The sequence below is a fragment of the Lolium rigidum genome, chromosome 5 (assembly GCF_022539505.1).
Source record: "Lolium rigidum isolate FL_2022 chromosome 5, APGP_CSIRO_Lrig_0.1, whole genome shotgun sequence".
In the NCBI taxonomy this organism is placed as follows: domain Eukaryota; kingdom Viridiplantae; phylum Streptophyta; class Magnoliopsida; order Poales; family Poaceae; genus Lolium; species Lolium rigidum.
The window spans coordinates 164,518,604-164,542,782 of NC_061512.1; the positions used below are offsets into that span (position 1 = coordinate 164,518,604).

Here is a 24,179-nt window from a genome sequence, read left to right on the forward strand (position 1 = left end):
ACAGCAGCAGCACGTAAGCAACAACCTAACCACAGCAGCACCTAAGAAGCACATCTAAAACCTAGCAACTAACAACAACCTAACAGCCTAGCAGCCGCACCAATCAACCTAGCAGCGGCACCAATCAACCTAGCAACTAATAGCAACCTAACAGCCTAGCAGCAGCAGCAAGCAAGCTAACAACCTAGCAGCAGCAGCAAGCAAAAAATACCCAATTTTACAACCCTAGCAAGCAGCAGCAGCAGCAGCAAGCAAGCAACCTATAGCAGCAGCAGCAACCAAGCAACCTAGCTCTGCTCTCGACTCTCTACATACTAGCTTAACAGCAGTAGGAGTGCTGATGCTCATACAGACACAACACTAGATATCTACTAGAGCAGCCAATTTCTACAGCATCATCTTAAATTTGCATAGACATCTGTAGGAGTAAACACGATACACACATTTCTACAGCATCATCATGAAGCAAATTACTAGCATTTCTACAGAATCATCATGCAGCAAGCATAGGGAGGAGGAGGAGCATAGGGAGCTCACCACGAGCAGTAGGTTGGGGAGGTGAATCGAGGGGGAGGCTACCGCTGGCGGGGAGGTGGCGTCGAAGAGGGGAGAGACCGTGCTGCTCCTGCTCCTCGCTCCGCGGACGTGCGCGACGTGCTACAACTCGAAGAAGGTCGCCGACTTGCTGCTCCTGCTCCGCGGCGAGCTTGAGAGGATCTGCTTGGGGAGAGACCGTGAGGCGGGTGATAATCCAAAGTTAGAACATAATACGTTGCATTTTTAATGGATTCAAATGAAGCACACCATAGAAACTCAATAGACTTTAGAAACAAGATTGTGTATTTTCCGATTTGGATTGTTGCCAAACTTTACGTGCCTAACGGATACAAGCTGCCTAACGATGTGCAGCTTTCCAAATTCAGAGCAAGAACACATGCGAGTGACATAAATCACATAAGTAGGAAGACAATTAAGCTATCTAGTGTCACATAAATCAAATAAGTAGGATTACAATTAATCTATCTAGTCTAAAATTTTAGTAGATGTTGATAAATAAGCTAAATATAGCTATGCCTATGCTGCTTTGATTGTTTTCGACCGGGTCGCCGTGTCAACAAAATGAGGAGAGGGACAAGATAAGAACTATCCTACGAGAGTTAAACTTGGCATGTTGCTCTGAGCTATTTTTCTACTGTTTATGCGTATATCCATAGGATGTCCAATGACACAACGAGATACAAACACTTAGGTGAATCAGCTATTTAAACATGTTAAATCAAGAAAACAACACTAACCCAAACAAAATATAAGCACATTGCGTCGGGACATGATCAACTAAACAAATCATGATGAATTAAAAGCTTGTGGCTGATGTACTACTCCATCAACACTTAGGTGAATCAACACTTGCTTCTCACCGAGCACATGAACAAGATAGCGAGATAATTAACACACATAATTGCTTCTCGAGGGGAAGCACCGAGCAGCAGGAGTAGCGGCGGCTCGAGGGGGAGCACCGAGCAGAAGTAGCAACTAACCTAGCGAGAGGAGAAGGAGGGGAGGAGCACGGCGGCTACCGGGAAGGATGCGCGGTGGCGTCGGCGGTCGAAGGCGTCGGCGGTCCTCGCGGCGGCGTCGGCGGTCGAAGGCGTGGCGGCGTCGGCGCGGTCGAGCGCGCTTCTCTTGCCGGTGCTCCACGACGTGTTGCGGCGAGTACGGCGAGCAGGTGGGGAAATCTCGATCCGGCCACGGTGGGGAATGGAGGGCGAGCAGGTGGCTTCGGAGATCCGGGAGAAGGTGGGAGGGCGCGGTGGTGAATGGGCGCAGGGCGTCGCCGGCGGAGAGGAAGAAGGGGAGGGGTGGCAGATCGAGGGACGGCGGCGGCTCGAGAGGAAGAAGGAGAGGGCGGTCGGGTGGGATCGTGGTCGGGACGGGGGAAGAAGAAGGGGAAATTTCTAAGTCCCCTGACGCCTTAGCAATAGCGCACCTCTCGGGGTGCGCCACTATGAGGCTTAGCAATGGCGCACCTCTAGGGGTGCGCCACTGCATCTTTATGTCTGGGTCAAAACAATAACGCGGTGGGGATTGACATATCCCGCTTAGTACCGCATCGGCTACGTCACTCGGTTGGTTTGTGCCAAACCCCGCCGGCCAGGTTCGAACCACAGCGGCCCCATTTTTTTTCCTTTTCTTTTTAAATTGATTTAACACTATAATAAACATCCAAAATAGCATAATACACCAAAATAAAAGGCATAAATAATTATAATTATGTAGAATATTTAAAATACTATAGAATCTAGAAAATATCCAAAAATATAAATTATATGTCTATTTTGATCGGTACAATGTGAAGATTAACAATATGACATCCATTATTCATACAAGAAAATGATACATAATTATCTTTTCACAATCTTCTTGCCCTTCTTTCTCGCGGTTGAATAATTTAGCCCCGGAACTCCTAGACTTCTTCTCTTGAATGGACGGCCTTTAGGTAGGGTGGTCCTGCTTCTTCTTGTTGTGTATGGTTCTTCATCATCGTCGTCGTCATCTTCCATCTTCGGATCGCCGTACTGGTCAAAGTCTAGCTCGTTGGCGGCTCCATCCATTCCGACGATGCTCCTTTTGCCTCTCCTCACGACAACACGGCTGGGCTTTTGCGGGTCGGTAATGAAGAAGCATTGGTCCACTTGGGAAGCTACTACCCATGGCTCATATTTCGCGGTGACCTTTGCATTTCAAATCCCTGCAAACAAACACATGCAACACATGTGTGGATCGGAGAGCTTTGCATATACAACACATGTGGAGGCTTCGCATACAACACACATGCACGTGATCGAGACGCTTTCGCGCATGCGCACATACGTGTGTGTGCAAGACGATCGGAACCGGTCACACACAAAGCATAAAACCAACAAAGTTACCGATACGGCGAGACCTAGAGTGTTGGATGATGTAAAAAGTTGAGATTGAGTAGGGTATTAAGCTAAGAAAGCTTCACCATTACTTACCTATTAAGCTAAGACATAGCAATGGCGCACTACTAAGTGGTGCGCCACTGCCACGCCTCTCATCTCTAAAAGGGGCTCCGGCCACCCCCTAGCAGTGGCGCACCTAATGACATGCGCCATAGGTAACCTATGTAGCGAGTGGCGCACCACAGCGGTGCGCCATTGCTAAGCCTATCATCTCTAAACGGTCTCTGGACACCTCCTAGCGAGTGGCGCACCTCTTCAACGTGCGCCATAGGTAAGGAATGTAGCAGTGGCGCACCCGGAGACGTGCGCCACTACTAGGTTGGGGGAGGATCTGGCCTCCTGTCACCACTTACTTATGGCGCACCAGAATCAAGGTGCGCCACTACTACTTTTGTAACAGTGGCCCACCGTTTTGTGGTGCGCCACTGCTTAGTGGCGGCGCACGGCAGCCATGGTGCGCCACTGATGGCAGTCTTACGGCTAGGCCTTTTCCTAGTAGTGGGTAGCAAATCTAGCAAAACTCGGAGTGAGAGCGGACGAGGGCACATCAGCGCTGACCGTCGTCCTAGAGTCCGAACAAAAGGGAGCACCGTACCAACGATGGCGGTCGATGCAAGTGGCTTTCGCACGGAAGAAGCCGAGGCGGAACTCAACACAGTGGAGCTCGACATGGGGAAGGATGAAGACCCAATGGCTGCAGGGGAGGAACTCACAATGATTATGCTCTCAAGAGCTCGTTTTGTCAACCCGTGCTCAATCAAACTTGGCACTGCAGTTCCAAAATCCCTATCTATTGGCCCTTTTTCCCGTTGTTACACTACAACGGTCACATGATACCAAGCTTCATCCGACAATCCATATGTCCGTGACCACCATGTTAAATTGTTTCCGTTACGGATTTCTACTAGCGAACGATAAATCGACATATATCTCCGTATTAAAGATGTGAATCACCCACAAACTTTTGGTCTCAAATTCCCCGAATAACTCTAAGTTCTAAATGGATGCATTGAATAAAAACACAATGGACTCCCAACAAGGATAGAGTACGTTCTAGATTCCCATCACTCACAAACAAGATTTGCTAGGGGAAACAAAAATAAAAAATAAAATCCACAACTTAACACCAGTTATTGTTTGCATAGAAAGTGAAGATATTTGACGGCAGTAACACAAGAATCTAGCATAGAAATAACTGAAATGATAGCTTGAACATCAAGAATTTTTCATTTTCATACGAGATATACAGTAGTACAAGAGGCTTGTTTCGCCTGATCTATCAGTTCAAGAACTAGTAAGGAAAGAACAACAAAGAACACGATCTAGGGCAACTACAGATCGATGCTGATCATGCACTTGCTGGTTCCTCGTCAGTATCGTCAGAAGCAGGGTAGTATTGGGCGGGCCGCAGCCTTCCCGCCATCTTCCACCTTCCTCAGCTTCGCGCGCTGATCATCGGACTCTTCGGCGGCGCTCGCTGCCCGCTTCTTCCTCCTCGCTTCCTCGGCGGCATCATCCGCGGCCGCCATGTCGAGCAGATGCTGCACCTGCTCCATCGCCTCCGCCAGCCCAGGGACCTGCTCTTTGAGAGCCTTGCAGGCCTCAGCACCCATGCTCTCGAACGTCGACACCGTCTCCCGCAGATGGTGCCTGCTCGCGGTCGCCAGCAGCCGCGTGATGGAGGGCGCGGGCGGGCGCCCGGAGACGAGAGACGCGGCGTGGATGGCGTCCTCCAGCCCGACCGGCTCGTTCTCGGTCTTGCGCCGGCGCGCCCGGTCGCTGTCGGCGAGGCCGACCCGCAGCGGCCGGCCGCGGAGGAGGTGGCCCTGCAGGTTGCGGCAGGCGCTCTGCGCCGTCGCGTCGTCGGCGTACTCCACGAAGGCGTAGCCCTTGCGCTTGCCGGTGGCGGCGTCGGTGGCGAGGCGCATGGAGAGGACGGGGCCGATCAGCTCGCACGCGCCGCGGGCCTCCTCCTCGGTGGCGTTGAAGGCGATGTTGCCGACGTAGACCATGCGGCTGCAGCGGCAGTTGGCGGAGGCCACGGCCACGGCGGCGTCGTCCATGGTTGAGTGCGTCGTAGGTTAGTGCGAGCGAGAGATCGGTGGATGCATTGCTGCTCCTGGTTCCTTCCAAATATATAGAGCCAGCGGCACGCCATCTCCGTGTGCGTACAAACTGGAGACGGAGTCGAATTGCGCGTATCATGTTTGGGAAGCCCTCTCGACGTACGTACGAATTGGAGTCGGAGTCGGAGTCGGAGTCGAATTGCGCGTGATCATGTTTGGGAAGGGCTCTCGGCGTCGCCTCCGACACGTGTCCATTCTGCCCCCCAATTCGACAAATGTTTTTACTGTAGCAAAAATCTTTTTCATATCTGCTTTATTGTACAGAAAAAGATGGTTACACAAAAGAAAATAGTCTGAATTTATTTCAGCTTCTTGACTGTTAAATAACACTCCTTCATTGTCAACAGAATAAACTACAGGCTCCCCTATCTCTCAAATTGGAACTTGAGCTTCAGTTAATATTTGCACCGAGCCACTACAGGAATGGACGTAGACGCCGACGCGGCTGCCCTCGGCGTAGCCACGCCTGGTCCTCGGCGTAGGCTACGCCGACGGCAGCCCTCGGCGTATGGCCTCGGCGTCTGGGTCCCTCGGCGTAGGCTTCCGTGCCGTCGGCGTAGGCCTGGCCATCGTCGTACGACGCCTACACCGACGGTGCAACCTCACCCTCGGCATCGCTGCTCTCGGCGTCTGGCCACGGCGCGCCGTCGCCGTTAACGGAGGTGCATCAGACGCCGACGGTGTTGCCCTCGGTGTAGCCACGCCAACTGCGCGCCGTGGAGCGACGTGGCGCGACGCGAGGCTGCCATCTGCGGCGTCTACGCCGACGGCCAGACCCTCGGCGTCTGCATGGGCCATGCAGGGGACACGCGGCACGCTGCGCGCGGCTGCCAGGCGGAGGTCTACGCCGAGGGCAATGCTCTCGGCATAGACCTGACCATATGGTCGCAGCAGGGTTCTATGCCGACGGCATAGCCCTCGGCGTAGACCTGCTCAATTTTTTTTTAATTCCAGCAGTTCACTTTGCACCGTTCCAGCAGTTCACTTTGCACAGTACAACAGTTCATACATCCAAATTCATCGAAATTCATCCAAATTCACCACAATTCAACAAAATAGCATAAAATCCACATAGTAGCATACATGGTGCACATAATAGCATACAAGAGGAGAATGCCATGTCATCCAAATACATAGTAGTAGCAAGCAAGCGCATAGATAGTGTGAGCTGACTAGTGCAGGAAGGACCCGGGCGGGGTGTATCCGCCCTCATCGTTGGCGAAACGAGAAGCCCGGTGCCGAGGTTGCGCTCCAGTAGAAGCTGCAGAAGAACCAGCTGGAGATTCACCGGGAGTACGCCCAGGAGAAGTCGACGGAGAGGCACCGGGAGTATGCCCAGGAGAAGTCGACGGAGAGGCACTGGGAGTACGCCCAGGAGAAGTCGACGGAGTACGCCTAGGAGACGGAGAGGCACCTCCATGAACCGGTGTGACCTCGCGCCCACCCCACGAGGCCTGGTTCCCGGAGCATCCCGTTCCCTACATGTTCCCTACATGTTAGCAACTTGCGAGGCAAAGGAAAGTGGTAACTACCGGTTTGGCAAAGAACTTACCGGTGTGGATCCGTAGTAAGTCATAGCGAAAGTTGCCCTCGATGGCATGATAGGCATGTCCCCCGCCATGGGAACGGGGTCCGGTGGCGGTGTACCAGTAGACAAAGATGTCATCAGTGCCTGCAAGATAGGTTACAAGTCAGGCTTTGCAGAAATAAAGCATCAAACTGAGACTTGTCATCTACTTGCGAGAAGAAAGATTCAAACTTACTCCTATATACGCCATGTAGGCCGTATTCTGCTTATTCCACTGCGCAGCGGCCTGCTGATACGCTTCATTACAGGCTTCGAAGGCCGCCTCGAACTCATGCTAGAATTTCAGAAACAATGAATCTCATCAACACTTAGCCATGCAGGAAGGAAAACCGGAAAGAGGATGAAAATGAGGAAAACTTACATCGTAGGCGGGTGGACGAGTAGGCCGGGGACGAGGCTGGGGGCTGTCGGCGGTGAGGGTATGCTTGAGACGCGTGTAGCTCGTGCCTGGGGTAGGAATTAGTGCAATCTAAGGCTATGGCAAACCCTAACCCTAACTTTTTATGGCTTTTTCTGGATAGGAAACACTCACAACTCAACTATGGGGTGGATTGTGGATGGCTTACCGAGGAAAACTGGAAATCTGATACCAAGATGATATGGGGTGGCCCGATCTTCTCAGTAAGCAACGGTGGTGATGATGATCACGGGGTGATGGCAGCGGAGAAACACAACGATGAAGTGGATGATAACTTGTATGACGCGACGAGATCTCTCGATTGGTCCCTGTCGCCAATGCAACAGCTCTCAACCCTGCAAGATATTCGCAACTCCACACACTTGCGCACGTAGCCGCCGACCACGAAGCGGTAAGTTGCAACCGTCTAATTCCCAATGGAACATCAGATCACACAAGACTTTTTCAGGATCTACACAATATCAAGCAATATGGTGTAGGGATTCAATAGTTTTTGCTAGAGCAAACAACTAAGAACTAGGGTTTATCTTAAACGTGGTCTAAAACAGCTAGGGGGCGTCCTGGGCACTTATATAGGTGTCCGGGACGAGTTCTGGTCGAAAAGATACAAGAATAACCGACCCAGAATAGATCTGGTCGAGACAGACTCGGACTGGTCCGGTCTGGAATCCGGTCGACCGGGCTGTGGACCGGCCGGTCCGGTCGGTGGTCCGGTCAACCGGGCGGCAACCGGGAAACTGCGAAGTTTCCGGTTTCTGCCCGGTACGAGGCACTCCCTCCGGTTGGCGGCCGGTTGGCGGCCGGTTGACCGGGCCAGGGACCGGGCGGCCCGGCGTGGGGGCCGGTCTGACCGGGTGCTGGACCGGCCTGGACTTCTTCTTCTCCGCTCGCGCATTCCTCCCGCTCCTCCCTCGCGCGTCCATGAGATATCTTCATGTCCAGCTCCTTGTCCAGCTTCACGTCCATCTTCACGTCCAGCTGCTCCTCTCCTCCTCGTGCGATGCTTGTCTCCTCTTCATACACGATGATACATAAGTAATAGGATTTAGGTAGTATAAAGTTCTCATCAATCAAGGTATCGTTTAGAAACAAGTTCACCTGTTGTTTAGTAGCTTCGCACGAGCTCGTGTCATTGGTCCAATCCTGACTTCATTGGACTTGAGCTTCACAGCAGGTTCATCTTCAGTTGGTAATGACGGAGGTAGTAGTGAGGTAGGGATGTCCTAATCATCTCCCCCCCCCTTCAAAAGGCGTCGACCCCGACGCTTCAAGGTCTTCTCCGTCATATGGTGTCAAATCAGCAACATTGAAAGAATTACTGACACCAAACTCATCCTCTGGAAGATCTATCGAGTATGCATTATCATTGATCTTGGCAAGCACTTTGTAAGGACCAGCACCACGAGGCTTCAACTTAGACTTCCGCAGCTTCGGGAACCTATCCTTGCGAAAATGTACCCAGACCATATCACCAGGCTTGAACAACATCTCTTTGCGCTTCTTGTTCATCCTTGCAGCATTGCTCTTGCCTTTCTTCTCTATCAACTCTTTAGTCTTCACATGGATCTTACGTACAAAATCTGCCCTCTTGGATGCCTCCATATTAACTCTCTCATGTATGGGCAAAGGCAACAAATCAAGTGGAGTAATGGGTTTGAAACCATACACCACCTCAAAAGGACACAGCTCCGTGGTAGAATGTACCGCCCTGTTGTAAGCGAACTCCACATGCGGCAAACACTCTTCCCACTCCTTCTGGTTCTTCTTGATCATGGATCTCAACAGTTGTGATAAGGTTCGATTCACCACCTCAGTTTGACCATCAGTTTGGGGATGACAAGTAGTACTGAACAGTATCTTTGTCCCTAGCTTTCCCCAAAGTGTCTTCCGAAGTAGCTCATGAACTTCACATCACGATCGAAACAATAGTATTCGGGACTCCATGTAGTCGAACAATCTCCCGAAAAACAGGTTAGCAATATGCGACGCATCGTCGCTTTTGTGGCGAGCAATAAAGTGTGACATTTTAGAAAATCTGTCCACTACCACAAATATAGAATCATGGCCTCTTTTAGTACGCGGCAATCCCAACACAAAATCCATACTAATATCTTCCCAAGGTGTAGTTGGTGCCGGTAACGGAGTATACAAACCATGAGGCTTCAGCTTGGACTTGGACTTGTTGCAAGTAATGCACCTCTTCACATACCTGTCCACATCCCGCCTCATCTTTGGCCAATAAAAATGATCAGCGAGCATGAGTAGCGTCTTCTCACGCCCAAAGTGACCCATCAAACCTCCAGCATGTGATTCCTGTAATAAGAGCAAACGCACAGACGATTCTGGAACACATAGTTTGTTAGCTCTAAACAAGAACCCATCGTGTATGTGATACTTTTCCCATGCTTTACCCATAACACACAAGCGGTACGGTTCAGCAAAATCATGATCGGTCGCATATAAATCACATAACACCTCTAATCCAGGAATTTTAACATCAAGATGGGTTAATAGCATAGTCTTCCTAGATAGAGCATCAGCAACAATATTATCTTTTCCCTTCTTATGCTTAATAATATATGGAAAAGACTCAATGAACTCAACCCACTTAGCAAGACGCCTATGCAAAGTAGATTGGGCTTTCAGATATTTCAAAGCTTCATGATCGGAATGTATGATAAATTCTTTTGGCCACAAATAATGTTGCCAAACCTCAAGAACTCTAATTAAAGCATACAATTCTTTATCATATATCGGATAGTTCAACTTAGCACCAGAAAGTTTCTCGAGAAAAATATGCAATTGGGCGACCCTCTTGCATCAACACACCACCAATTCCAATACCACTAGCATCACATTCAATCTCAAATTGTTTATTGAAATCGGGAAGTGCAAGCAACGGTGCGAGAAGTTAACAATCGTTTCAGTTCATCAAAAGCATGATCTTGGGCAACGCCCCACTCAAATGCAACACCCTTTTAGTCAATTCATTCAAAGGTGCAGCAATAGTAGAAAAATTGGGCACAAAACGGCGATAAAACCCAGCTAGACCATGAAAACTTCTTACTTGACTCACATTCATGGGAGTAGGCCAATTTTGAATAGCCGTTGACTGCCAAAACCCACCGGCGGGCAGCGGCCTTGTCAACACCGTAGAGCCGGGAAGAGCCTAGAGCTGCGGCTGGCTGAGACCCCTCCGAGCGACGGCCCGCAATGCTCTTCGGTCACACGCGGCGATGCGAAGTGCAAGGGCGTGCCACCTGACCTATACCTGGTCGGGAAGGTGATGGGGATGCCTCGCTTAGTTTCTCGCGAGGGCATACATGTAAACGTTAAATACGAGCCTCGATCGGCTCTCGAGGTTATCTCGTGAATCGGCTCAAAGAGCCGATCCACCCATGATTCGTACGGGGTGCACGAATACTTGGTGGTCCTGCTTGATCAAGATAAAGCTAATTAGATCTACGACGATTTAGGGTTTTCACCGCATAATCGGATCATCCTACTCCAGAGTTGGGCCTCGCGGCCACGCACGGTGCTCGTAAGCCGATCCTAAACAAGGCCTAAAAACCAACATGAAGTTGATCCTCGGAACATCCTGTTTAGGACTTGCGAACGCCACCCTACGTGCCACTGGATCCTCTCCCCCTTTGTAAGGCCTAACTATTGCAGATATTAAACTAATCCTTGTAGAACAAGGAGCAACCGTAACGGATCAGATCTACTAAATAATGATCAAGCGGGGTGCCGCCCCCACACCTGAGATAGGTGTGAGGGCGGCTAGATATGCAAGGGTTGCACTACGTAAGCATGCTTAAACGAAGAACAATGCTAACCCTAACATATCTAATGATAACTACGTTGCTCGCCATCAAAAGCGCTTCCGTACGAGCAACGCATGAACAACGTGGGGCTTGTGCTGCCTAGATCGCAAGATGCGATCTAGGCAGCATGTCGTTACCTGATAGAAACCCTCGAGACGAAGGAGTTGGCGATGCGCCGAGATTGGTTTGTTTGGGGTTGAACGTGAGTTGTTGTTTATTCCATAAACCCTAGGTACATATTTATAGTCCAGGGGACTTTCTAACGTGGGAATATCCCCACCGTACACGAGACAAACTCTAACTTTTAATCCATGACGCGATCTACTATAAAAAGATACATGGGTAAACTAACCCAAATTCTCCACATAAGGCCGCTTCAGAAATCTTCCATGTGTAATCTTCCAAGCCCATCTCTCTCGCGGCCCACCTCCCGATTTGACCAAAATCTGGTGATAACACATGCCCCCTGGTTTTGGCAATGATAATTCCAAAACCACTCGTTTTTCCTTCGAAGGGTCATGTCGTGGCGAGCAGCGAGCCGTTACTGACATTCGTCATCATTATGCCCCGTCTTCTCAGCTTCTCTACAAATCTCGACAGCTTTGGCGTCGATTCCTTGGAAGCCGTAATGGCATTAAACCTTCACCAGATTTCTCATTATTTAACCGTGCCGACTGGTTAGCTCTCTTTATCCTCTATTCCATCCCAGCCATCGGCACCAAAAAACCCTCTCCTCCTGTAGCAATGTCCTCCTCTTCCTCTTCCTTCTCAAACCTCTTCCCCCAATCTTCGCCGAAGGAGAAGAACGAGGACAGCCTTCACCCCGCAGTGAATCCCTTCTCCTCCGACAAGGAGGAGAAAGAAGGAGAAGCAGCGAAGGCCAAGGCCTCCCCCTCCGCCAAGCTCCCGCCGAAGAAGCGCTCCCGCATGTGGGTGGACAGCGAGGACGACGATGACGACGAGGAAGAAGATGAGGAGGAGGAAGATGATTCCTCCGCCTCCATCGGGTATCCTCCAACGAAGCGCTTCCGCGGCTGGGCGGATAGCGAGGACGATGATGATGACGAGGAGGAGGAGGAGGCTCCGACGGACGGCCGGGGCAGCGACGGCGAGGAGCTCCTCGGGAGCAGCGTCGACGACCTCGACGACGGCGACGATGAGGACAGCGACGACTAGTAGAATAGGGCTAGCGGTAGCGAGTGCACTAGGCACTAGATCCCTCTTTTGAGAGCCATCGGCTCTTCTTGTAAAGCTGCTCCTTTGAATTAATGAGAACTCGTTCTTCCAATTTCTCCTTTCATTAATCCAATCTCCATCCCTCCGCTTGCCACACCAAGACCGATAGTGACGAATCGGGTCATCATTGATTTTCTCAATCGCGGCGTTTTGCAGCCCCGCAGCCGATGACTATTCATCGGCTAATTTGAGGAACCAACCCCCTCTTTTTCTCGCAGCACCAGCACGGTCCAAACTTCGTACCAGACGACGGCTTTTCCTTCCCAGTTTCTCCCTGAGACGATCATGATGCAATAACAACCGAGGTAACTCCAATCGGCTCTCAAGAACGAGGCATTCATAGGCCTGTTGCCCCCCGAGTCTTAGCCAAGGCAAAACAGAGACGAGGATACGCCAATTAGCTGTCTGGACCTGGTCTTGATCATGCCTGAGGGAGTTTCTTATGCAGAGCCAGCCGATTCGAACACAAATCGGCTTCTCAAAGCAGAGAGCCTTCAAGGTGAGCTGCCCCCCGAGCTTCCTCAGTTCTTGCAGGCCAGACCGGCTCCTTTCCTTTGGTGGCATTGCTCTTGAAGAGAGGATCCGAGCCTCCAAACTACTCCATTGAGGAGTTCCTTGATAAAAAATCTCCCTTTGTGCTCCATTGACCCTCTGATCATAACGAGTTACCCCCTTGAGTCGATGGCCACACATCGGCTTCCACATCCTTAAGTCGATGCCTCGCCGCATCGGTCGTGCTCGAAAATTTTTGAATTTTCATATATATATATATATTTTTTTACGGCCGACCTGTGCATCGGCCCCCATATTCCAATACCCATCACCAGAAGATGAGATGCTTCCGTTGCATATCCTCGTATTTTCATATACCTGGGTGCCCCCCGAGCCGATTCTGTCAAGAGAATTGATGGTATCGGCTCTGTTGGATAACATGTTGAACCCAGTGCGAGAATGGTGGGTGAGGATAATTTTGGCCGATTGCTGGAATCGGCCTCCACGTTGCTTGCTCGTTGAAGGTTTTGTAAGTTCCCTTCATAAATTTTTGGGGCCGATCACAAGGATCAGCCTTGCCCGATTTGCTCATTGGTTTGATCTTGCTATTCGGTTAGGCTGGATAAAACCAACCCAACCTCTGACTTGATGCGCTTGCTGTCGTCCACCTTGAGTGCACCGTAGAGTCGTGGAGTACTAAGCTCTGTCGGCAAGACGAGTACCATGTTTGTACCAGCCGATGTCTCATCATCGGCTTTCCTCTGTTTAGGCGCCACTCCATTTTCCGTGGACGACCCTCTTCATCCAGGGCTCGCTGAACTTTTGCAGCCGGATCAGGTCGTGCCTTCCTTAGCGTATGCAGGTATAACCTTTCGGCTTCCTCCGGGCCGCGCAATCGCTGAACCCTGCGCTTTTGGGAACGGCTGAGTCCGTCGGGGCACCACCTTGGCCGGTGGTACTCGTCTTCTTCTACTTCTCCCTCGTCTTCCGAATCCTCAAGATCTGCCCAACGAGGTGACTCAGCGCGTTTGCTTTGTGGCGGGAGAGGCCCTAGGCGCGCGAACACGGACACGTTGGCTGCCTCCTTCTTCTTCTTGTTGCATTACGGGCAATTGCCGATTGTGGGCAATCGGCTCATTCCTGAATCCCAGCAGTGTACCGAAGAAGGGGCAGTCCCGATGTCCGGCGTTGTCATCTTGCTCCCTTGATGTTTCCGTGGCACGGCGCTCGTGCTCCTCCTCATCGCGATCCCGCCGACGATGTCTTCCGGCTTCTCTAGCCGGACGATCTCCTCCATCATCATAATTGGACCGTCGGCGTTGGTCATACCGACTCACATATTTGTTGAGGAGGTGATCGAGAGGGGTCGCCGATATCTTATATTCTTCACCTCTCCCTCCGTGACATAGCGCTTGCCATCATGACGGAGCCGATCGCGTGGAGCGGCCTCCTCCGTATCCTTGCTATGAGAGCAGCTGCCCTCATCTCCATCTCTCGCCGAGTGGTTCCCGGGTCCTACCATGTTGATGCTGAACGAGGGACTCGGCTGGCAACCCTCGGTGGTAGGTGACTTCCACCATGTTAACGGCGGGGAAGGGTTGGGTGTCGACCTTCATGGCGTACTGGTTGAAAATTAGCCGCCCCTTCTCTATCGCCGCTTGGATGTGCTGACGCCACACCCTGCAGTCGTTGGTAGCATGGGAGAGCGAGTTGTGGAATTTGCAATACGGCTTTCCGTTCAGCTCTTTCGCCGTGGGGAACTTGAGACCTTCAGGAATCGTCAACCGTTTCTCCTTGAGCAGGAGGTCGAAGATTTGTTCAGTCTTGGTTACGTCAAAATCAAATCCCCTGGGCGGCCCTGGTGGCTTTACCCATTTGCGGGACACGGGGGTTCCTCCCCGAGTCCACTCAGCCATCGCTACTTCTTGGTCTCCTGCAGGCACTTCATCTTCCTCCGTATCGACCATGACTACCGCACGCTTGAACTTGTCTTGGTACAGGTCCGGGTGGCGCTGTTCATATGCCGATAGTTTCCGAACCATGTGCGCCAGCGAGGGATAATCTGCTTGGGAGGCCATGTCCTTGAGCCGTGTTGCAAGGCCTGCTATCGCTAACTCGATCGCTTCCTTTTCGGTTATACGAACCGAATAACATCGGTTCCTAAGATTCCTGAAGCGCTCGGATGTACTCTGTCACCGTTTCCCCGCGCTTCGACGTAGTTGTGCTAGATCGGCAATGCCGGACTCGGAAGCTTCGAATGGTATTGCATATGGAACTGTTCTTCCAATTGCTTCCAAGACTCGGATGGAGTTTGCCGGCAAAGAGGTGTACCATCCAAAAGCCGATCCCGTGAGGGACTGTGAAAAGAGCCTCACGCGTAGCTGATCCGACATCGAAGCCGGGCCTAGTTGAGCCAAATATCGGCCGACGTGCTCGATGGAGCTGGAGCCATCTGATCCACCGAATTTGGGGAAGTCAGGGAGCCGATATTTAGGTGGCAGCGGGATCATCTCGTAATCGTCGGGGTACGGCTTGGAATAGCCGACTGCCCTTCTTTTCGGCACCATGCCGAACTGGTCTCTCAGTATGGTACTGATCTGATCCGCTGTGCTGGTTGTAGGAGTTTGCACTCTGAAGATTCGCCGGGGTGGCGTACTTAGCCAGCCATGTTTGTTTTTCCAGCTCTGAGCCAACTGCAGGAGCTGGGCTCGGGAGTTTCGTCGGTGTGGCGTACTTAGTTAGCCACGCCTGCTTCTCAAGCTCTGTTGCTGACGTTCCTCCTGTCAACGCCGGAGTCCCCGATGTTGTGGCCTGGTTTGTGAGTGCCCAGTTACCACAATCCGGCACATACGTGCACGCGTATCCTTGAGGGATCTCCTTAGGCGCCTCAACCAAGAACTGGTAGTCACTAGGGTCACCACCAATCTTGTAGACGAGGAATGCCGGTGTAGTCGGCACTTCAGCGAGTGCTGCCAACGCATATGGCAGCGGTGGACGGGACTCGGAATGGCAACTCTCCTTGATGAGTCCCGAGAGCTGGTCCCGACGGCGAGTACTCGGTGGCTCATGATCTCCTGGATTACGCGCGAGCGACACGCTCCAACACGTTGACCAAGTTCTCAGAGTGGCGATGTAGCGAGTGAGCCACCAAGTAGTTGATCTCCTGCCGCAGGCCCCTGGTGCGTTCCTCCGACGGGGCAGAGAGATCTATCCCATCGAGTGCGCCTTGAGGTGAGAATCCCTTCCATCTGATGCCATGGGAACGGGTTCTCTGAAAGGAGTCGATGAGGTCGGCTTCGAGGGTGGCCTTGATCTCGTTGTATTGCTTCTTGAGCTCGTCAGGCAGCTCCTCGTAGGTGACTGGCGTGCCGTCCGCCATCTCAGATGTAGATGGCGATGTGGTTGATGTAGACGATCGTCCAACCGGGCGTGCCAGAATGTGTTGACCGCCAAAACCCACCGGCGGGCAGCGGCCTTGTCAACACCGTAGAGCCGGGAAGAGCCTAGAGCCGTGGCCGGCCGAGACCCCTCCGAGCGACGGCCCGCAATGCTCTTCCGGTCACACGCGGCGATGCGAAGTGCAAGGGCGTGCCACCTGACCTATACCCGGTCGGGAAGGTGATGGGGATGCCTCGCTTAGTTTCCTGCAGGGCATACATGTAAACGTTAAATACGAGCCTCGATCGGCTCTCGAGGTTATCCCGTGAATCGGCTCAAAGAGCCGATCCACCCATGATTCGTACGGGGTGCACGAATACTTGGTGGTCCTGCTTGATCAAGATAAAGCTAATTAGATCTACGACGATTTAGGGTTTTCACCGCATAATCGGATCATCCTACTCCAGAGTTGGGCCTCGCGGCCACGCACGGTGCTCGTAAGCTCGATCCTAAACAAGGCCTAAAAACCAACATGAAGTTGATCCTCGGAACATCCTGTTTAGGACTTGCGAACGCCACCCTACGTGCCACTCGGATCCTCACCCCTTTGTAAGGCCTAACTATTGCAGATATTAAACTAATCCTTGTAGAACAAGGAGCAACCGTAACGGATCAGATCTACTAAATAATGATCAAGCGGGTGCCGCCCCCACACCCGAGATAGGTGTGAGGGCGGCTAGATATGCAAGGGTTGCACTACGTAAGCATGCTTAAACGAAGAACAATGCTAACCCTAACATATCTAATGATAACTACGTTGCTCGCCATCAAAAGCGCTTCGAGCACGAGCAACGCATGAACAACGTGGGGCTTGTGCTGCCTAGATCGCAAGATGCGATCTAGGCAGCATGTCGCTACCTGATAGAAACCCTCGAGACGAAGGAGTTGGCGATGCGCCGAGATTGGTTTGTTTGGGGTTGAACGTGAGTTGTTGTTTATTCCATAAACCCTAGGTACATATTTATAGTCCAGGGGACTTTCTAACGTGGGAATATCCCCACCGTACACGAGACAAACTCTAACTTTTAATCCATGACGCGATCTACTATAAAAAGATACATGGGTAAACTAACCCAAATTCTCCACATAAGGCCGCTTCAGAAATCTTCCATGTGTAATCTTCCAAGCCCATCTCTCTCGCGGCCCACCTCCTGATTTGACCAAAATCTGGTGATAACAATAGCTTCAATTTTAGACACATCTACTTCTACTCCATGCTTAGAGACAACATAACCCAAAAATATGACCTTATCTTTGCAAAATGTGCACTTCTCAAGATTACCATAGAGTTTACTATCACGCAACACTTGCAAAACATGTCGAATATGTATAATATGATCAGATTCATTGTGGCTGTAGATTAATATGTCATCAAAATACACAACCACGAACTTGCCAATAAAATCACGCAAAACATGGTTCATCAGTCTCATGAAAGTGCTAGGTGCATTAGTTAAACCAAAAGGCATTACTAACCACTCATATAAACCAAATTTTGTTTTAAAGGCGGTTTTCCACTCATCCCCTTCTTTCATCCTAATTTGATGATAACCACTACGCAAATCAATTTTAGTGAAAACAGCAGCACCACTCAATTCATCTAGCATATCCTCTAAGCGGGGAATAGGATGACGATATCGAATAGTAATGTTGTTTATCGCTCTACAATCTACGCACATACGCCATGTACCATCTTTCTTAGGAACAAGAATAACAGGAACAACACAAGGACTAAGGCTTATGCGGATATAACCTTTGTCGAGTAGCGCTTGTACTTGCCTTTGTATCTCCTTCGTCTCTTCGGGGTTCGTTCTATATGGTGCCCGATTGGGTAGCGAAGCTCCGGGAATCAAGTCGATTTGATGCTCAATACCTCGCAATGGTGGAAGTCCTGCGGGTACCTCGTCCGGAAACACGTTGCCAAATTCCTGCAAAACATTAGAAACACCAATAGGAAGAGGGGTCATGTTGTTAGAAACCAAAACCGTACCCCTGTACAAGAGCACAAGAGGCATGGCTGTAGGATCCTCACTAAATTCTCTCATGTCTTCTTTGGTGGCTAATGAGACTAAGGAATTCACTCTCTCACTTTTCGTTATATCACTCACAACATTACAATTCTCTCGCCTATCTAATGAAGCATCCTCCAAGTTGACTTCAACTTTCTGACGAGACTCATTAACAATTTGATGTGGTGTCATAGGCTGTAAATTAATTTTCTTGCCTTTGAACTCCAAGTGATATGTATTAGCACGGCCATTGTGTTGCACAGAACGGTCATAGAGCCAAGGCCGTCCCAATAGTAGGTGACACACCGTCATAGGAACGACATCAAAATCAATGCAATCCTTATACGGTCCAATAGCAAACTCAACACGCACCATGTGGTTTACCTTCATCTCACCATTGTCGCTCAACCACCGAATATAGTATGGATGCGGGTGCGGTAGATACTTCAACTTCCGCTTGGTACATAACTCCTTGCTTGCTAAATTGCGGCAACTCCCGCCATCAATAATGACCTTGCAAGCCTTGTCGGGACCAACTAAAGCCTTTGTTTGGAACAAATTGCAGCGCTGAGTAGATGCACTAGGCAACACATTAAGAGCACGCTGCGACACAACAATGGTGCGAGCATCAGACGGATATGCATCTTCACCATCAGTGTCATAATCAGCATCTTCTGGAGCATTAGGATCAACATCATCTCCAGTCTCGTATTCATTGTCCTCATTGATAACCATGACTTTCCGGTTAGGACAATCTCTCTTGAAGTGACCCTTGCCACCACATGTATGACAAACCATATCACGGTTACGCGCAGTAGACACATTAGAGCCACTCGTACTTGTAGCAGATTCGGACTTCTTTGTGTTAGACACATTGGAGACCGGTTTACTAGGTGGAGTAGAGTAAGGTGCGGAGCGCGTCGAAGGCGCCGGCGCCGAAGATGGTGCCGTGCGGGGTGTGAAACGCCCACCTCCTGTAGCTCGACCTTTGACCTTTGCTTCGTCAGCCAACTGTGATTCAGCTTCTCTTGCATGATGTAACAATTGATTCATATTGGTGTAGTTGTAGTGACGAACAATGCCTTTGATATCATACTTCAAACCGTTGAGGAAACGCTGCATTGTCATCTCAAGAGACTCACGGCCACGGCCACGCTGCATAAGCATCTCCATCTCCATGTAGTATTCATCCACAGTATTCACACCTTGTCTCAATAGAGTCAGCTTATCATATATATTCCGCAAGTAATTTGTAGGCACAAAGCGAGAAGTCATTGCCTCCTTCATGGCACGCCATGTGCGTATAGGCTGCTCATCATCCTCATCTCTATTACGGACAAAAGCATCCCACCAACGCAAAGCGTAGCCATCAAACTCGGAAGAAGCAAGCTTGATCTTCCGGTCTTCAGTATAATGTGGATGTAAGCTCCACAACTTCTCAATCTTGAGCTCCCAAGTGAGGTATTCTTCAACATCAGCTCCTCCTTCAAACTTGGGGATAGAAAACTTGGGCTTACCCAAGCCATCTTCCTCATCTTGTCCACGACCATTGCGGCCAAGTGGAGCCCAACCGCGAGGACGATTACCACGTGGCGCATCACGAGCATTGTGTGCGTCATCTTGAAGCTCAGGATCTTCGTCATCGTCTTGTTGTTGTTGCGCGGTCAAATTCTTAACAGCTAAGCGCAAATCAGCAAGATTACGTTGTACATCCGTCATTTGATCTTGCATGGTAGTGACGGTCACATGAGTAGCATCCAGCCTTTTGGGAAATCTCATCAATCTTCCCATTAAGCACCTCGTCCCGAGCGCGGAATTCACGTCGCATCTCATTACGAAGAGCCTCATACTCCCTCCATGTGATGATATCTCGCAAGCACTCTTGTTTTCCTGGTTAACAATTTTATGATCACTAGCAGACATCGTTAGTAGATTAGTGCACTAAATCAAAAATATATGGTGGTATTCTCACAACTCACTCAAAACTGATAAGAAAAAGAAATCTTACCGTTCCTAAGTAAATTAGTGTTGCTTACCACTTGTAGTAACAACTAGTGCACGGATGTAGCGAAGCGAATATCAAAGGTATAAGAACAAATCACACGACAAAGCAGGGTATATGTGGGGCTGTAGGTAGGCTACCTATTTGCACCAATAACAAGCTCTAGCGCCGACCGTAGACAACCAATGATACTCACACAAGGCGATATAATGGGGCAATGCAACTATATGTAGGAAAGGTTGCAATGCACGAGAGAGACGCTAGCAAAGCTCAACGAGACAGGCACAAGATTGCTCAACTACGGGTGCAGTAAAGTAAACTTAGGCCTTCACTTGATTCAACTAGCACGTCACTTTTCTTTTTGGATTTTTTTTTCTTTGTAACACACGCAGCTATGTAGCTCTTTTTGCTTCTTTTCAATTTTTTTTTTTGACTCAACTCCTTGATAACACGGCCAACAGAAATTGCAAAGCATCAAAACCCTAACGAGCAGCCTGTCGAGCGGTAAAACTAGTCTCTTCTGGGGAAGTTCCTAGTCACTTTATATCGAAAGGCTGTGTCTATGGTTGGGAACAAGCACACTGTACGCTATGTGGACTCGGAGTAACAAAACTGACACACAATGATAAACTAGATGATAGAGAAAACACAAACCCTAAAATACTAGATGGAAAGAAAAAGATACGCAAAAACAACTACGAAAAGCAACTAAAACTCGAAATTAGTGCAATCTAAGGCTATGGCAAACCCTAACCCTAACTTTTTATGGCTTTTTCTCGGATAGGAAACACTCACAACTCAACTATGGGGTGGATTGTGGATGGCTTACCGAGGAAAACTCGGAAATCTGATACCAAGATGATATGGGGTGGCCCGATCTTCTCAGTAAGCAACGGTGGTGATGATGATCACGGGGTGATGGCAGCGGAGAAACACGACGATGAAGTGGATGATAACTTGTATGACGCGACGAGATCTCTCGATTGGTCCCTGTCGCCAATGCAACAGCTCTCAACCCTGCAAGATATTCGCAACTCCACACACTTGCGCATGTAGCCGCCGACCACGAAGCGGTAAGTTGCAACCGTCTAATTCCCAATGGAACAGCAGATCACACAAGACTTTTTCAGGATCTACACAATATCAAGCAATATGGTGTAGGGATTCAATAGTTTTTGCTAGAGCAAACAACTAAAAACTAGGGTTTATCTTAAACGTGGTCTAAAACAGCTAGGGGGCGTCCTGGGCACTTATATAGGTGTCCGGGACGAGTTCTGGTCGAAAAGATACAAGAATAACCGACCCAGAATAGATCTGGTCGAGATAGACTCGGACCGGTCCGGCTCCGGAATCCGGTCGACCGGGCCGTGGACCGGCCGGTCCGGTCGGTGGTCCGGTCAACCGGGCGGCAACCGGGAACCGCGAGCTTCCGGTTTCTGCCCGGCACGAGGCACTCCTCCGGTTGGCGGCCGGTTGGCGGCCGGCTGACCGGGCCGGGGACCGGGCGGCCCGGCGTGGGGGCCGGTCCGACCGGGTGCCGGACCGGCTCGGACTTCTTCTTCTCCTCTCGCGCATTCCTCCCGCTTCCTCCCTCGCGCGTCCATGAGATATCTTCATGTCCAGCTCCTTGTCCAGCCTTCACGTCCATCTTCACGTCCAGACTGCTCCTCTCCTCCTCGTGCGATGCTTGTCTCCTCTTCATACCTGATGATACATAAGTAATAGGATTTAGGTAGTATAAAGTTCTCATCAATCAAGGTATCGTTTAGAAACAAGTTCACCTGTTGTTTAAGTAGCTTCGCACGAGCTCGTGTCATTGGTCCAATCCTGACTTCATTGGACTTGAGCTTCACAGCAGGATCATCTTCAGTTGGTAATGACGGAGGTAGTAGTGAGGTAGGGATGTCCTCATCAGAGATTGAGCGGAATAACAAACATGGGCCAGCAACTGTAATTGGCAGTCGACATACCATATGGATTGAAGCAGTGGCGGAGACAGAACTCCAACCTTGTGTAGTCTATTTAAATCTGTGTAGTCAAATATATGTATTTATGTAAATTTTTAGAAAATTTCTACATAATTTTTCTTTGTATAGTTGAAAAACTGTGTAGTCAAGTGACTACACAGCTAGTGTGTGGCTCCGCCACTGGATTGAAGCCATCTGTTGCTATCACAATTCTGACATTCCGAGCCTCGGCTGCCGCAAGGGGGAATTTCCTATCGAAGTTCTTCCATGCCGTACCATCGGATGGATGTCCCATCTTCAACTGCTTGTTTTCGTCCTCGAATCTCTTCCCATACTTGTGCCACGTCATCTATTTGGCTGTCTCCTCGTGCATGTAAAGCCGCTGGATTCTTTTTATGAATGGGAGATATCGAAGAATCGAATTTGCGGTGCTTGACTGCCTCACCTGGCCATCCTTTCCCGTTACCTCTTCATACCTAGATCGCTACGGATGGGACAAGTACTTGTCCTCCGCAAACTGTCTCCAAAATAGAACGCAGCCTTTCGGACAACAGTCTATCTTTTGATAATCCATGTTGAGGTCCTTCATCATTCTCCTCGTCGCGTGCAGGCTTTTAGGCAGACAATGATCTTTGGGCAACATGTTACCAGTTGTTTTCAGACTTGCTTCGAAGCCCTCACGGGTGTTGTTGTACCGGGTCTTGTCGGCTAGACATTGGGAGATGACATCGAGCTGAGAAATCGCGGCGCCCTCGTACAGAAGCTTCTTAGCCGCGGCAATCATACCATAGAAGGCCTTCGTGGTTGGCTCTGGTTCCTCCGGTTCTGGAGGTTCCTCCGGTTCTGGCGGCGCCTCCGGTTCTGGAGGTGGCGAATCCGGGACATCGGCGTGGACGAGATCATCTAGAAAGTCTCTAATTCCATCGTACTCATTGCCATTGAGCCACTGCCGCATCACCTCACCTCTGTCACGTTCGCGCTCATCAAAGTCGATTTCCGTGACGTACCCATGCATATACCCATATTGCAGAAGGTGTCTATACATTTCATCCTTTCCACGACGTTGACGCTTCACGTAGCGAACACAGGGGCAAAGTGCCCGAACCAGCCCCTTTGTACCACGCGCTAACTCATTCACCAGAAAATGGGTCTTCCTTGTCCACTCAGTTGTTTTCTCAGTCGCACTAACACGCTCGTTATACATCCAACCATTATCAGCCATCCTCTGATTTATTGGGAGCCAAACCACGTACATAGCATTTATATCAAATAGGAAATTAAATGCATCATATTTTTATTTATTTTACCGGGCAAAACGCATGCATCAACCTACATCTCTACTAGGTGGGCTCCTAGCAGCTGCTGGATCCATAGTTGGCCACGTTCTCCATGCTCTACCCCGGTCCAAGTCAGAATTTCGGTAGCACCTCTCCGTTGCTCTCCCGATACATGTCACGGCAAAAAGCCGAGAGGATGTGCATCTGGAGATCAACGGGGAGGCGCCGCCGAAATCCTGACTCGGACCGGAGTAGAACATGGAAAACTTAGACAACTGCGCATCCGCCGACTGTCCCGTAAATGCCGCAAGAGTTACGGTTCAAAATATGCTGACCACTAATGCATATTTATCCGTGTAACGCTCGCGGACGGGAAGTGACACCTACGTTACGCAACTTTACTTGGAAAATGAATTTACTGACATAAGAAAATGCGGAGAAGGGGAGGCGATGTTTTAGCTCGCCCTCGGCGGCCGGAGAGAATCACGGACACGACGACACGGCGGTCACGACGGGGCGGTCACGACGGAGCGGTCACGACGGGGCGGTCACGAGGTCGGCGGTCACGACGGCACCTATTTCCATTCAATAAAAAACAAATTATTACACATTTCACATTTGACATTTGACATTTCACATTTCCTATTTGTATTTCTATTTCACATTTTCACATTTTCTATTTTCACCTTTCACAAACATTTCACATTTCACAAACTATTTCCATTCTATTTGTATTTCTAAATAGCATACAATACTAGAAATAAAAGTTACAAAAAATGAAAAAAAATTGAAAAAACTTACCATAGGAGAGGCAGGGG

General features: G+C 50.0%; 1 protein-coding gene across 1 annotated transcript; it reads right to left on the bottom strand.

The window, feature by feature from the left end:
• Positions 1–4,363: 4,363 nt before the first annotated feature.
• On the bottom strand, positions 4,364–5,047 carry LOC124656647 (cleavage stimulating factor 64-like). The gene has a single exon (XM_047195354.1). It carries the CDS (start codon positions 5,045–5,047, stop codon positions 4,364–4,366), a length of 684 nt encoding a protein of 227 aa, XP_047051310.1.
• Positions 5,048–24,179: the final 19,132 nt, after the last annotated feature.

Coding starts and splice junctions, on each gene's coding strand:
- LOC124656647 (XM_047195354.1), bottom strand. CDS start 5,047: ATGGACGACGCCGCCGTGGCCGTGGCCTCCGCCAACTGCCGCTGCAGC.